Source organism: Colius striatus, chromosome 7, assembly GCF_028858725.1.
Source record: "Colius striatus isolate bColStr4 chromosome 7, bColStr4.1.hap1, whole genome shotgun sequence".
Classification (NCBI taxonomy): domain Eukaryota; kingdom Metazoa; phylum Chordata; class Aves; order Coliiformes; family Coliidae; genus Colius; species Colius striatus.
The window spans coordinates 13950738-13964125 of NC_084765.1; the positions used below are offsets into that span (position 1 = coordinate 13950738).

Here is a 13388-nt window from a genome sequence, read left to right on the forward strand (position 1 = left end):
GTCATCTATTTTATCATCTTAATTCCTGAAAAAAACCCCAACAAAGCAATCCCTCTAGCAGGAGTAGTCCAGCCAAAACTCAATCAGCATTTTAAACACTGGGTCTTGAAAGGGCAACAATTGGATTTAACTAGAAAATGTTGCAACAGCCTTATTTTATGCAAGCTTTGATATAATGTTTATCAGTAAGTTTCACAGGTATATGGTTTATGGAGTTCACTATTAATTTTGCAAACGTTTCCATTTTAAAAAGTGGCTGTTCTCCTTCAGATTAAAAGATCTCTGTTTTCCCTGTTATTTCTTGGATTTCGATCTTGAGAGGTAAAAGGCAAGATTCCCAATTTGTCTTCTCTAGGAGGAAAGTGAAAAAATCCAGAAATCCAGAAAAATAGTTTGAGGATAAAAAAGTTGTATATAAATAATCAAAAAACCTGTGTACTAGTACCAACAATTCTGTTACATTCTTGAAAAAACAATACAAAAAAACCAGAAAAAAATAAGATAAGGGAAAAGGACATGTACTGAAATCCACCTCACCAAGCAAAACAATGTAGGACTGGTTCTGTCAACCTAACCGGAAGTGAGTTACTTAGTATTTTTTTTCTTCTGACAGCTAAATTTGTGTTCAGTGATTTCTTACTTTGTAACTGCTTGAGAAAAAGCTGACAGTTCTTGATTCTGCCCTTCAATTTCTTGGAGAAGAACGTTTTCTGTCAGCACGCCAGTGGTCCCATTGTCTTTCTGCAACTTAAAGATAATACAGTATTTAAATAGCTGCAATTTCTGTAGTCAGCAGAGCCATGTGGAGGTTTTCAGGAGTCTATTAGTTTTATGCCTACTTCTTTAATAAGAAAAATGTAATTACTGAATAAAAAAGTAGAGATTCACTGGACCAGTGACTCCTTCAGAAAAGATAATTTATTTGACAATATCATTATCAGCTAAGATTAAGTTGTAAGCACAACAGTTCCTGCGCTCTCAGAAGAGACTTGTTGCATTAGAATTTGGTTAGGTTTTGCTCAATTAGAGGAGGAAGACAGCCTTCAGTATAGTCCCAGAAAGAATCATTACACATAAATTCTGCCCATGATTACCTCTTCCTACAAAGCAGGAAGAGATAAATTGTACACGGGAAGGAAATAGGATTCAGAATCCTAAACTCAGGACTAATATAATGATATCAAAGTACTGCTGTTTTAATCCCTCATGTGGTATGCACCCAACAACTCCCAAGAACACAAACACCACAATCTTTGAAGTATCCAATCTAAAAAATAATTGCTAAGACAACCAAAGTTTTAAAAACCAAAATCCAGTAAACTTTAAAAGAAATAATAATACAGTAAAAAAAATCCAAACAAAAACGCTGCAGTAGTTTTTATTCCATATCTGTTTCCGATCCAATTTGGAATAGAGCCACACAAATGTTAGCATAAGCAAAAAAGCAGAGAGCAGCTGGAGCCACCAGTGAGGTTGAGCTGGAACTCTCATCTGCAGCTTAACAGCCACTACTAGCCCAAAGCACTCATGAAACTCCAGTCATATACTCCCAAGATTAAGCTGATCTTGAAGAGTTTGTCCTACCCAGGGTCATTGCAACACAGAGGATTAAAGCCTTCTGACCAGTTACATTTTACATCCAGAGCTTTTACAATGCTTACAGAAACCTTTACACCACTTGGGAGTCCAGAACAAACAGCGCATTGCACTATAGCTGTTCCGAAAGTCATCACAAGTTATTGGTATTTGAAATTGTGACTAACTACTTGACCAGTATGTAGGTTATTCATTTTTAGCTGACAAGGTCTCATTTCATCTAATTCATTAGAGCATATCAGAAAATATAGTCAAATTAGACTGTCTCAGAAAAGAGGTATGTAACACAGAGCTAGGGACTGTAAGGTCTTTTCCTTTTAGCACTTTTTTCCCCATCACTGAACTTAAGCAGTAGAATATAAACTTAGAAGGGATAATTTACATAACCCGTAATCGCCACTTGAGCTGCATTTAAACCTCATTATTTCAGCTAAAACACCGATTTCATGAACATTGATCAGGTCCAAAGGGTAAATTATACACAACTGGGCATCAGCTGTACCACAGGAAGTGATTAGAGCAGAAAGCTGTAAAGTCACAAAACTCGCAGTGAGGGTCAGAGGCATGTATAATATCTTAAATTTAAGAAGGTTCTTGGTTCTGACACCTCAGACAAGTTCTGTCACAAAAAATATTTCTGGGCAATTGCACAAGACCTGCAATTGTATCTGGTACATATACTCTTTATGCAATTGCACAATAACTAAGCAAAAAAATCATCCAAGGAAACAGGAAATTAATGTACCAAGTGAAAGGTAAATACCTTCGATAAAGATTCAACTAACTGCTGTGCAGCACTCAACACACAACCATTTCAAATCAAGAAGTCAGCTATACAAATGTTAAATTTTCCTCTAATTAGGAACTCTTTATAAAAAAGTTAACTAATATTACATGTAAGTACTTTGCAACTTCAACCAGAGCATGTAAACACTACACAACGGGATTACTTAAAGTCATACTAGTGATGCAACATTTCCACTTAACGCCACTACATGACACTGAATTTTTTACATAAAAATGTACAGGTGATGCTGCTGTTAAATTGAAAGAAGTTTAAGGCCACATGCAAGTTCTAATGTAATGAGCAAAGAAAAAAAAAAAATTTGGTCATCCATAGTAGACCTCTGGGTCACATTTGGCTCAGGAGAGAAATCTAATGTTACCACAAAGATGTATTGCTGGCGATTACCTCCTGATGGAAAACTATATACCTCCTTACCTTTTTAGTTGAATTTCAATATTAATTTTTGACCACTTTTTGGAAAACAATTTCAGGATGACAAGATTTGATAAACTAAGAAATCTACTTAAAATCAACCTCAGATGATCAGGGTTTAGAGCAACAAGTAGGATTTGAATTACTTTAACTTCCAGATGAGCATATCTAAGAGGTGCAAAAGCTATCAATCAAACAGGAAATAAACTGTAAGAAAAGACTCCAGGTCAAACTAGGTAAACAGTTCTTATCAGCACAGTTTGCAAAAATAGAGGTCTGCAAATACAATTACTCTGAACAGTAACAAACAAACCCCATAGGAGAAAGTCAAGTTAAATTAAATCCCATGAGCATATAAACACACAAGACTTTTCAGCTCTTGGAAAGATAGAGAAGACAACCTCTTAAAATAAGACAAAAATGATGACAAAGACAAAAAGGTCTGTGCTTTCAGAAAGGAGAATGACTGAAGTATTTAAAAGGGAATACCAAATATACGGATACTTCATCAAATATGAAGCAAAACCTGAAGCAATCTATTAAAGGATTAAATACAGTATGACAGAACCAAAATATTCTGTGAACTAGAAATTTTTATTAAGTTTATTTAAAAGGGTAGTAAGACTGAGATAGCTGGGGGAGAAAAAATGATCCAAACTAGATAGGATACAATACTTCAGAATGTACTTGGAAGGAAGCATCTACCTGGAGGCACATGGGAAAAAAATAAAAGAAAACTGCCAAAAATAGAGGCTACATAACTCAGCTTCCCACAATACCAGATGAAAAATTATTTCAACTGGAAAAAAAACCAGTAGCACATAACGGGGAAAAAAGAAATCAAAAGCCACTCACGTTGAAAGGATAACCATTTGAGAGTCATTTTTTGATCTATATATTATCTTCTTTAATAACTTAGCACAAGTAGCAGAAACAACCCTCCTGATAATTTACAGTCCTCTATCATCAACTAAGCTTTGTGATACAGACTAGAACTGCAGTATTATGCCAAAACTCATTAACCACAGACTGAAGAAGTTCAAGAGGAAAGTAAATATCAAACCTTCAATTGGCCATTCACTGCAGGAATCTGCTATAAACTAAAAACTTGTTTGAAAAATAGTGGCTTAGGAAAATCAGGTATTTTTATTGACTACAGGATTAATACGTGCTATCAGGAACAAAGAAAATGCAATAGAGATGTATCAAGCAGGATGCCCCTATCTGTAATAAAAGATTATTCATGCCACTGTATAAGACAACATACCGCACTGTACTCTCACATAGAGAACTACAGTTCTTGTAAGCCATCTTAAAAAAAAAAGTAATAGGAAAAAGCTTGCAATGAAACCTGACAAAGTCACTGTCTCTTTCAATGTGTTGAGGTAGACATTAAAACAGTTCCTGATCTTAAACACTTGCTGTTCCATCCTGTTAAGAAGAATGTCTACTAAGCACTAGTTATGAATGCGTTTCTGCTGAAAATCAGGTCACTGATGAGGACAGTGAGGGTCTGGAACATTCTTTACATCACAAGTAGCAGGAGGAAAAGACCACATGTGAAGGCAGAACTTGAGTGCTTTATGAACTGTTCATAGGTGGTCTGTGAATACCATGAGATTAGATCTGAAGAACAGGAAAGACTCTTAAAATTCTGCATTCTCAGGAAGACCTCGGAATTCATGAAACCACACTTCATTCAGCAACAGTTAGAAATGACTTTCTACAGACCCCACTTCAGAAGCACCATTCCAATAGAGTCTAGCTATTCCAGTCAACAGCTAAAATACAACCAACCAGACATCACTGGTGAACTCACAAACATATCTCCAGATAAAATGACAAATTGAAGCAGCAAATTGCTGTAGAACCCAAATTGACACGTGTCTCCAAATACTAGAAAATAACTCAGTTCACATAGCAGAGGCTCAACAGTGAGTAGAGAAAATAAAATTAAGTTAAACACACACACAATGTTAAGATCTCTTAAAAACAGAAGAAAAGGATTTTTTTGGGGTTCAGGGTTTTTTTGTTCCTTTTCCACTGGCTTTCTATTAAAGTTGTGCCAGGATACTGACAACTAGCCCAGAAAAAAAACAGGAAATCCTTCAAACAAGGGGCCAAAAATTTCAATTCAATGGAAATTTAGACAGCCCTTTAAACCAAAGTCTATTTTTTTCTGAGAAAAACCTCCCCCAGTCAAGGAAGGGAAGAGTTAATGAGTAATTTGTTAAATATCCTTGACTGATAACAGTTGGTTTTTATGGCATGTCCCTAGGCTATTAAAAACATCTAAAAAGACAATACCTAAGATTCAAACAGCTGTGATTCAAGTGTCACAAATCTTTCACTCCCTCATCTATAACCAGTTTCTACAAATACAGTTTTTCCTGACATTAATACCCTTGCCAGGGTGTAGATTTTTCCACTGAGGACTTTTCCTTCAGTCTTTGTACTCTCTCTACCAAAAAAAATACAGAAGTATTCATATTCACTTTCTAGTGAGGTGACTAATATTTTAAAACGTAGTTTCTTGGTTCATGATGGAATTATCATAGAAGGAAATTTAAAAGATACGAAAAGTTAAATAATCTACTGTCATTTATTGGATTTGGAAAAAAGGTAAAATGCACTTACGGAGGCATAATCAACCAGATGAAACTGTTACAGTATTGATCATCTGCTGTACAGTTTAGTTTTGACACAAACGAAACATTGTGGTGTACTCAATGTCCAAAAAGACAAGTGTCATAACTAAAGCATCTGTTAATTATTTTTGCCTTGAAATTTTGATGAAAGCAATTCTCATCCTAAAGCAGAAAATCGCCCTTCTGCGCTTCCTGATGAAAGCAACATCAGACAAAGATGTTTTTCCCTCTTCCAGAACAGAAGAACAGGGTTTCTGACTCAATAGGCATCCTACCTTCTAGGACAGTGTAACCAAAAGGTTTGGTTAGGATCTCTCTAGCAGTCCTGCACAGAAGTAAAGCTTTCTAACTATGAAACAGAATGACAGTGATCCTGTGAAAGACTGCAAATGATATGGGGAGAACAGAAGAGTTTTGACGATGTCATCTTTATATTCTAACTTTTTAAAAAACAAAACAAGAAAAAACCTTGACAAATCAAAATATACAGCAAAAGGATTATTTTTTTCAAAATCTGAGATAAAGGTTGCTCAAGATAAAGCTTTTAGTGTCTAACTTGGTTTCCTTTTAATTTGTAGTATCATACGAATTCCTTGTTAATTTAAATATTTCTCAATATTACTTAAATACGTAATTGTTCTAAAAATTATTTCTATTTCTTCTTGTAGTGTGTTGAAAAACAGCAATTTTCTCCATAAAAGCAGAAAGATTACATAAGGTCACAGTTATTTTGAAATTTAATTCAGCAGTAAAATTAAAATTTTCTGGATTCACTAATACATGCATACACCAGTAACACCACATTATTTGGACACTGCTCAAGCTAAATAATATTTAAAAAACAAATGGAGACCTTGAATTGTCTTTAAATATTGGGATTAATCTTTACTATTATACTGCAATTTTAAAATACTGATTTACATACCTGTGATGTTTGGCCCTGTAACTTTGCAAGTTGAGCTGTTCGCATGTTTAAGGACTGGCTTCTTGTCACTGTTGCTCCAGAAGATTTCCCATTGATTTTTCTTTCCAGATGACAAGTTACTAACAGCTTTTCTTCTAACAGCACAGCATCCCATGGATCTTCAGCAGTCATACTTGAAACCCTTTCTCCACCATTTTCTGGCTTATTTGAAGTCTCCACACCATCCACTTTTGGTTTACTTAGGGGATCCAAATCTAACCAATCAAATTTACTAACATCCCTGCAGCTTTCTGAGGCTGGTAGTTTAGAAACTGCAGACTTTATAGCAGTCATTTCTAAATCTGTGCTTGACTTGCCATTTTTCAGAAATTCTGAGGTGCTTGCAATTTTGTCAAATACTTTTGCCATTTCTGGTGTAAGTACTGGAGGATATATAGGTAGGCCTCCTTGGGGATGGAAAGGTGTTGTAGCTGCCAACGGGTATGAAACATACTGCGACTGTCTTGGAAGACCAAGATAAATAGGTTCTCTAGAGTGATAGGAGGACATACTTGGATGGAATCCATTCTGAAATACACCAGTCTGTTTTGTGTAAGAAGCTGAGGGGTAAACAGGAGGTAAAGTGCAAGTCACAGGTGCCGGTATCCCAGGCATCCACTGTCTTCTCTGAACTGCAGGCCCAAGATAAAATTGTGAAGACATGGATGGGCTCAAAATAGGACTTACTGATAACGTAGGTACTTTACTAGATTCAAAATTGTCATCCAGCAGCAGTTTTTCTAGTTCAGCATGAGTAAGCTTCTCTATGTCAATGGTACTTAGTTTATCCTCCATGCTCTTTGCATCGGACTCTGGAAACACCATAAGGTCATGGTCCTGTTTGTTGTGAGTCTGTGCTTTTTGTCTGGTGCTGCTTAGAGAATGAAAAGTTTGTTTATTACCAGCTACACTCCTTTCTTTCTGCATCTTAGCTAATGCCTCAGCTTCCATCTGCAATGCCTCCTCTTTGTCCACATCTTTTGGTCTTGCAGCTGCCAAAGAAGGTGATGAGCGCTGTTTAAATCCATTGCTACTGGATATCTGTGCCATACCGCAAGAGCAGATGTCTATTTAAAGCAGCAACACTTCACTTGTACTGGTTGCCTACTCTCGGCTTCACGATAGATTTAACAGATCTGAAAAGAAAATACAACATTAGAAACACATAAAAGAAATCCTATGGGGAAAACCACTAAGTCCTAGACCACCAACTGACAAGGTTGCACATGACCTTCAGAAACCCAGGACAAAAAAATTTAGAGACTAATTTTTTTTTCCAGACATAAAATGAGAAGCCACACAAATTCACAGCATTTCAATTATGTGGTCTATTTATTTTTCTTACTTACCAGTAGGTAGAATAAGTACTTGTTTTCTTTTTGTACCACTAAACCTAAGATACAGAAAAGCTACTTTCAGGTTACCTAACTGGTTTCAGGTTTGAGCAACTCTGCACACTTAGCCAGGTTCCATCTCAGAAATCGTTCTAAAGATATACAAATATCTAGCATTGATTAAGTTATTCGCAAGAGGATTTACAGTTTACTTCAATATGTTACAAAAACAATAGACCTATCAAGCTGCTGTACCATGATTATGACAGTCATAATGATGCCGAAGGATCTCCCTTCCTAGAATCAGGATTATGGGCAATATCACTGTACTTTATCCTCTTAAGAGAAGTGACGCTTGTGAAATGCTACTTCTGAAACAAGCAAACTAAGCCATTATAGTACAGCTGCTCATTAAGTAATAGTTTTAACAGCCCTTAAAGGAAGTGGCATTCACTACTAAGTATGTGAAGAAGCTCTGAAAGGTCACTTTTGCTTATAGCCAACAACAAAGTGACATCTTACATTTCTCCAATTCCAATATTATGCTCAGTACTATTACACAACTTTCCACATACACCACAATATCTACACTTCTTTATTAAAATAATAGTACAGGAGATTACCACAAAAACTATGTTATTAGTCAATATTCCTTCTACTTTATTATATAGCTTTTCCACACAGGCAGTTGAGAGGTGAGTCCAGGCCATAAGCTGTCTTCCAGCAACAGCTAGTGTGCATATCAAGTAGCAAGATAAAAATCATGAATAATGAGTTTCTGCTAGGAGTGTCATATAAACAGCAATCCTCATTAAAACACAGTTTCACTGAACCAGATGAGGCCTTCAAATGTAAATTATTGTGGGTGTAAATCAAGCAACAATCTACAGATTAAAAGAACTCTCTGCAGCAAATAATGTAGATAACTCAGAAGTCTGTCTTTATGTTCCCTTGCTATTCACACTCATTAGAATGTTGCTGGGGTTATTTTCCCTCCTTGAATCAGACCAGAGATATGTGCATTAAACACAATGACTGTACATCTGTGGACCTGCCACATAGGCAGACAGATTCTTAACACATTTTTAACAGATTCTTTAGATTCTTTAAAACTCTGGTCAAGCTTTTATTTTATCTACTTCATTTCAGTAGCTTACATTGTAAAGGAGAGACATCTTTACAAGAGGTTCTATATATTTCAGGTAAGTCTGAAAACAAATTCAGGCTAAACCTTCACAAAGTAAGATTTAAGCAGAACTGATACTACAAGTACTAAGATTTAAATGAAAGAGAGTGTCTTCAGAAAGACTAAAACAGTGACAGACTAACCAAGGTGTAAAACCCTGAAAACCACACAATTAAAGTCCTGGGGAATAAAGTCTTAAGGAGGAGCTTTGGAGGCTAGTGTGTATTCATTCCATGAGATAATTCTACTCAACACAGATGAAGTCTACAGAAAAAAGCAGACATCAGATCCTTTTCCATATAATATATTAAGCTGCAGAGTTTGACACTCATTAAAGACACGAGTTTTGTTTTAGAAAGAAGTCCTATCCTGTCTACAGTCTATTATATAGCTGAATGCTGAACCCAATAGAGATCAAATTAAAAAGAACTCCAAAACATTTTTGATGGGTTCTTTTATAGACAGTAAAGGTCTCTAGTCCCATTTACAACACAGCTGCAGCCTTCAGTGACATTCAGTTACTTACTATCCTCCTGCTAGCAGGATGGCCACTCTAACCCTTCTAAAGATGTATTGAATATTTTGTAGATGATCTAGTCCTACTGGTCACAGGTAACATCCTAATGGGAAGTCTAATATACTTTACACCAACTGCTCAGACTGCCTAGATATCCATGCTATCTTTAATGTCTTTATTTTAAATGGTTAAGATTGGCTTGTCAAGTTTTCAGATGCAACATCCTGACTTCTGACTTGTCTTTTCCAAGCAGGAGCAGCATGAGCTAAGTGCCATTTTCACAGTCCTCCTGTTGCCCAGGATTCTAAATAGTGGCAGGATATTTTTCATGAATTTTATTAAAAACAATAAAATAGGATTATACTTTCTGAGACTATTCAGAACTGTTTGGGCTACAACTTTGAAGAAGATTATCAATATATTTTGGTGCTTCTTGATAATTAAAGCAGCAAGCATTTTTTCTTACAGAAAAGATACCAAGATCACATGGTCTTGAAAGTAACTACATAGAACAATTCCTCTAGCTCCTTAAAAAGCAGGAAGCCTTATTTTTCTGCCCAAATTGACAGCTTTGATCTCCATACTCAGCAAAGCAGTCTCCCACTCACAAGAAGTCACTATTCCACAAAGTCACGACTGCAGATAAACATACGTTCCTTAGCACCCAAAAATAGGGTGCACAGATACAGAAGCAGATTCATCCACAACATCTAGAGAACTCAAATAGCTTATTAATTGCTTATTTTACAATGTCACACTATAGTACTACATTTTTCTCTTTATCTGATCGCATACTTGCACTGACAAATTCGGTGACTTCTAGGATTCAGGATAGAAGAACATTATTATTAGGGATTATCTGAAAAGTTGAATTTTATTTGCGCAAGACAGTCTCATCAGCATATGCACACTTGATTTGATCACTGTATTTGTCATATCTAAATTTCTAAATCAAACTTAGTGTATAATTTCCTGACAAATTTGACAAGCAGACTGCAGTTTTCAAACAGTTTGCTGTTAAAAAAAAAAAAAAAGTATGATAAAATGGCAATAGTTTTCACAAAACTTTATCCTATGTGTTATTTTTAGCAGGAAATTCACATGACAAAACACCAGAAGAAAAGCTCCCTAGGCATAAGCAACATTAAAGGCAGACCTTCATTTACATGCTAACTACAGTTAACATTTTCCCATAAGTTTAGCTTCACTTTGAACTTCTGACTTTGTAGTCATTGCAGAATTTACACTTCTCCACCATTTACAAAGAGAAAGGCAAATTCCATTTGGACCATCTATCAGCAGGGAAACTCTTCTCAAACACTTCGAAGACTATCTTTCAGTTCAAAGCCCAGAAACCAGAACACCAGATACTCAAAGCTTATTGGCCACACTGCAGGAATTCTCAAGAAGTTTGCAACTGGAAACCACTGGAAGACCTAGAAGTAATCCTTAAGGAGTCATGATTGTTCTTAACTGCTGTACATTATTTTAAGTAACAGTAATCATTAGTTTTCAACTGACAAGCTTTTCACCTTCAAGAGCACAATTCTTTCCAAAGACTTAAAGAATGGGTCAAATGCGTCATGTTTTTTAAAAAAAAAAAAAAAAAAAGGAAAACTGGAAGAGACTGAAGGGATTCTGACAGTACTGAACTGATAACAAAAGTTTTAAAGTGATAGACCACTTATTTCTCCCCTAAATGTGAAATTAAATGGACATATTCATAATGTAAACAAAGTCACCACGTTTACATTGCCCTAGCAGTTAACTCACCAATACTGTCTGTTCCATTTAAAAGCAGGTCTAAAAATCTCAGCCACTGATGAAAGGTGATCTGTCTCTTGCACTGAGACTTAGTTAACTTTGATCAACATTGTCTTTACGTATTTGACCGGATGGGACCAGACATGAGTCTGCAGACCTCCTTCCCTGAATCCAGTCTAGCAGTTTCCCCAAGAGCAACATTTCCTCGGTGGCAATTTTGAATACACACGTTTAGAGTCTAAAGTACCTGTGTATTGTTCTATTACTTTGAGTATGTTGTAACCAGATAAAAAAAAATATAAAGGGAGATAGATTAAAATAATATATACTAGGGACAGGTACTTTGTAGTTAGAACTAATATTAAAATGGTACTGATTGAAATATAAGAATGAACTCAGGACAGGCATGTCATTCTCTTAAAGAATGTCCCAGAAAAGGTTTCTCTACCTGAGTGGTAGAGATCATTATCAACAACTTGATGGGGTGGGTCCAGTTACTCTAATCACTGTACTCAGACCATCATGGACACCTTGATTACTTTACTTGTCTGGTTGTTAAGGACTGTATTCTTGAAGAAGGATTAGATATTGATAAGAATGGAACCCCCTGCCCTGCCAGGTGCCAAGAGGACTGATGCAATATAAATACAAGATAAAAGTACAAGATTTTTTTATAACAGTGCAGGATATACTGTTGGGTGTGCTGGCTTTGTGGAACTATTCCCCATCACCAGCCTCTGCACAGACATAAAATAAGCAATATCTGGACTCTGTGTATAGATTGGCTTATTGCACACCAGGCAGGAGTCTGCTTTTCAGATAACAATGTTACTTTGAGTACTGTTAATTATTCATTATTTCAAAGGAATAAAATGCTCTTTTGGGAAAAAAAAAAAAAGGCAGCAACAAAACTTATTAATATCAAGAACCAGCAAGATGTTTGACCATTTCTTTCATGTCACTACATGGAACAGAAATTAATTTCAAAACAGATTTTCACTTAGAGGCTTATATTAAAAACACGGAAGATATTTACATATGCAGAAATTAACCAAATACATAAAACTGAACCACAAAAAAAAAAAATCTAATACGGAATGTATAGGTTTTTGGCAAGAAACTTTGGCAGGATGATGGGTAGCTGATGAGGCTCCATGGTGCTTAGTTCCCAGCTAGGGTTAAACCACCACAAGAATCAAATCAGGACATTATACCTGTACCAGGACAAAGACTCCAAAAACCTAAGTTATTTTCTTGTCTTAATGAGCAAAGGATAACTTTATTAGAGATAAATCCTGTTACCTTAAGCAGAGGTAATTTCACCATCTGCTCATGTGCATGTTAATATTCTGCTCTACATGAGTTGCACAACAATTCTTTTAAAAAAATCCAAGGCTTTTAACATATTTGCACTTTGTTCTTATGCTAAACAAGCATAGAATATATCTGGCAATTCATTTGTAAGAAATACTTTATAGTTACATCAGAGCAAATTCACTACAGTCCAAGCACTAAATACAGAAACAATGATAAGTCAAACCACTTCCTGCATTCCTTATAAAGTAATGCCCTGATATACAGTAGCCAGAGCTTGCTCTAAACAAGTGTAATTTTCACAATAACTACATGGTTATTTCACCATTAAAAAAAAACAAAACAAAACATTTGAGGCATTTGCCTAACATTGAATGATCACCAACTTAAAAATTAGTAAATCTTGCCTACATACCAGAGATAGTAGCAGCTTTATGGGATACCAGGGAAAACTTAGCAAAATAAGACAGAAGTAATACGCTGGAAATTACTAATCATCTGGAAAGGAATTCACAGCAAGACATTTGCCACGGCAGGAAAGTTCCTTAGGAAGAAAAATCACAAGAACTTTGATTTTCAAAAGTGCTCTCTGCCAGATGCATTCAGATTGCTACAAACTGCTAAAAAACTGCACAGATCCTTCAAGAAGTCATGACATAAGTCTGTTATTTTAACAAATACTATTTTGAGTTTCAATTGGAAGCTTTTCAATAATGTGTACACAGGTATTCCTGAAAGGTCAGTGTTTCAGGTATATAACTCTGTCACATTATCTTTCCCTTAAAAACTTCATAGCTTCTTTAACACAATCAGCAAAGTTAGAGAGTGCCATCTTACAGATGTGAT

The 13388-nt window shown here is 35.8% G+C and overlaps 1 protein-coding gene across 7 annotated transcripts in view; it reads right to left on the bottom strand.

Annotated features, from left to right (window-relative positions):
- Nucleotides 1–13388, bottom strand: part of PIK3C2A (phosphatidylinositol-4-phosphate 3-kinase catalytic subunit type 2 alpha) — a 63503-nt gene that overhangs the window by 32047 nt on the left and 18068 nt on the right. For 6 of the 7 annotated variants that reach the window (XR_009819100.1, XM_062000347.1, XM_062000348.1 and 3 more), the window contains exons 2-3: nucleotides 6389–7563; nucleotides 641–747 (exon numbers count right to left, since the gene is read on the bottom strand). Coding sequence is in view for 6 of the 7 variants with exons in the window: in XM_062000347.1 (XP_061856331.1) it covers nucleotides 641–747; nucleotides 6389–7477 (1196 nt within the window). In the remaining variant the exon portion in view is untranslated. The remainder of the gene's footprint in view (nucleotides 1–640; nucleotides 748–6388; nucleotides 7564–13388) is intronic. The other variant, XM_062000350.1, reaches the window with a different exon arrangement.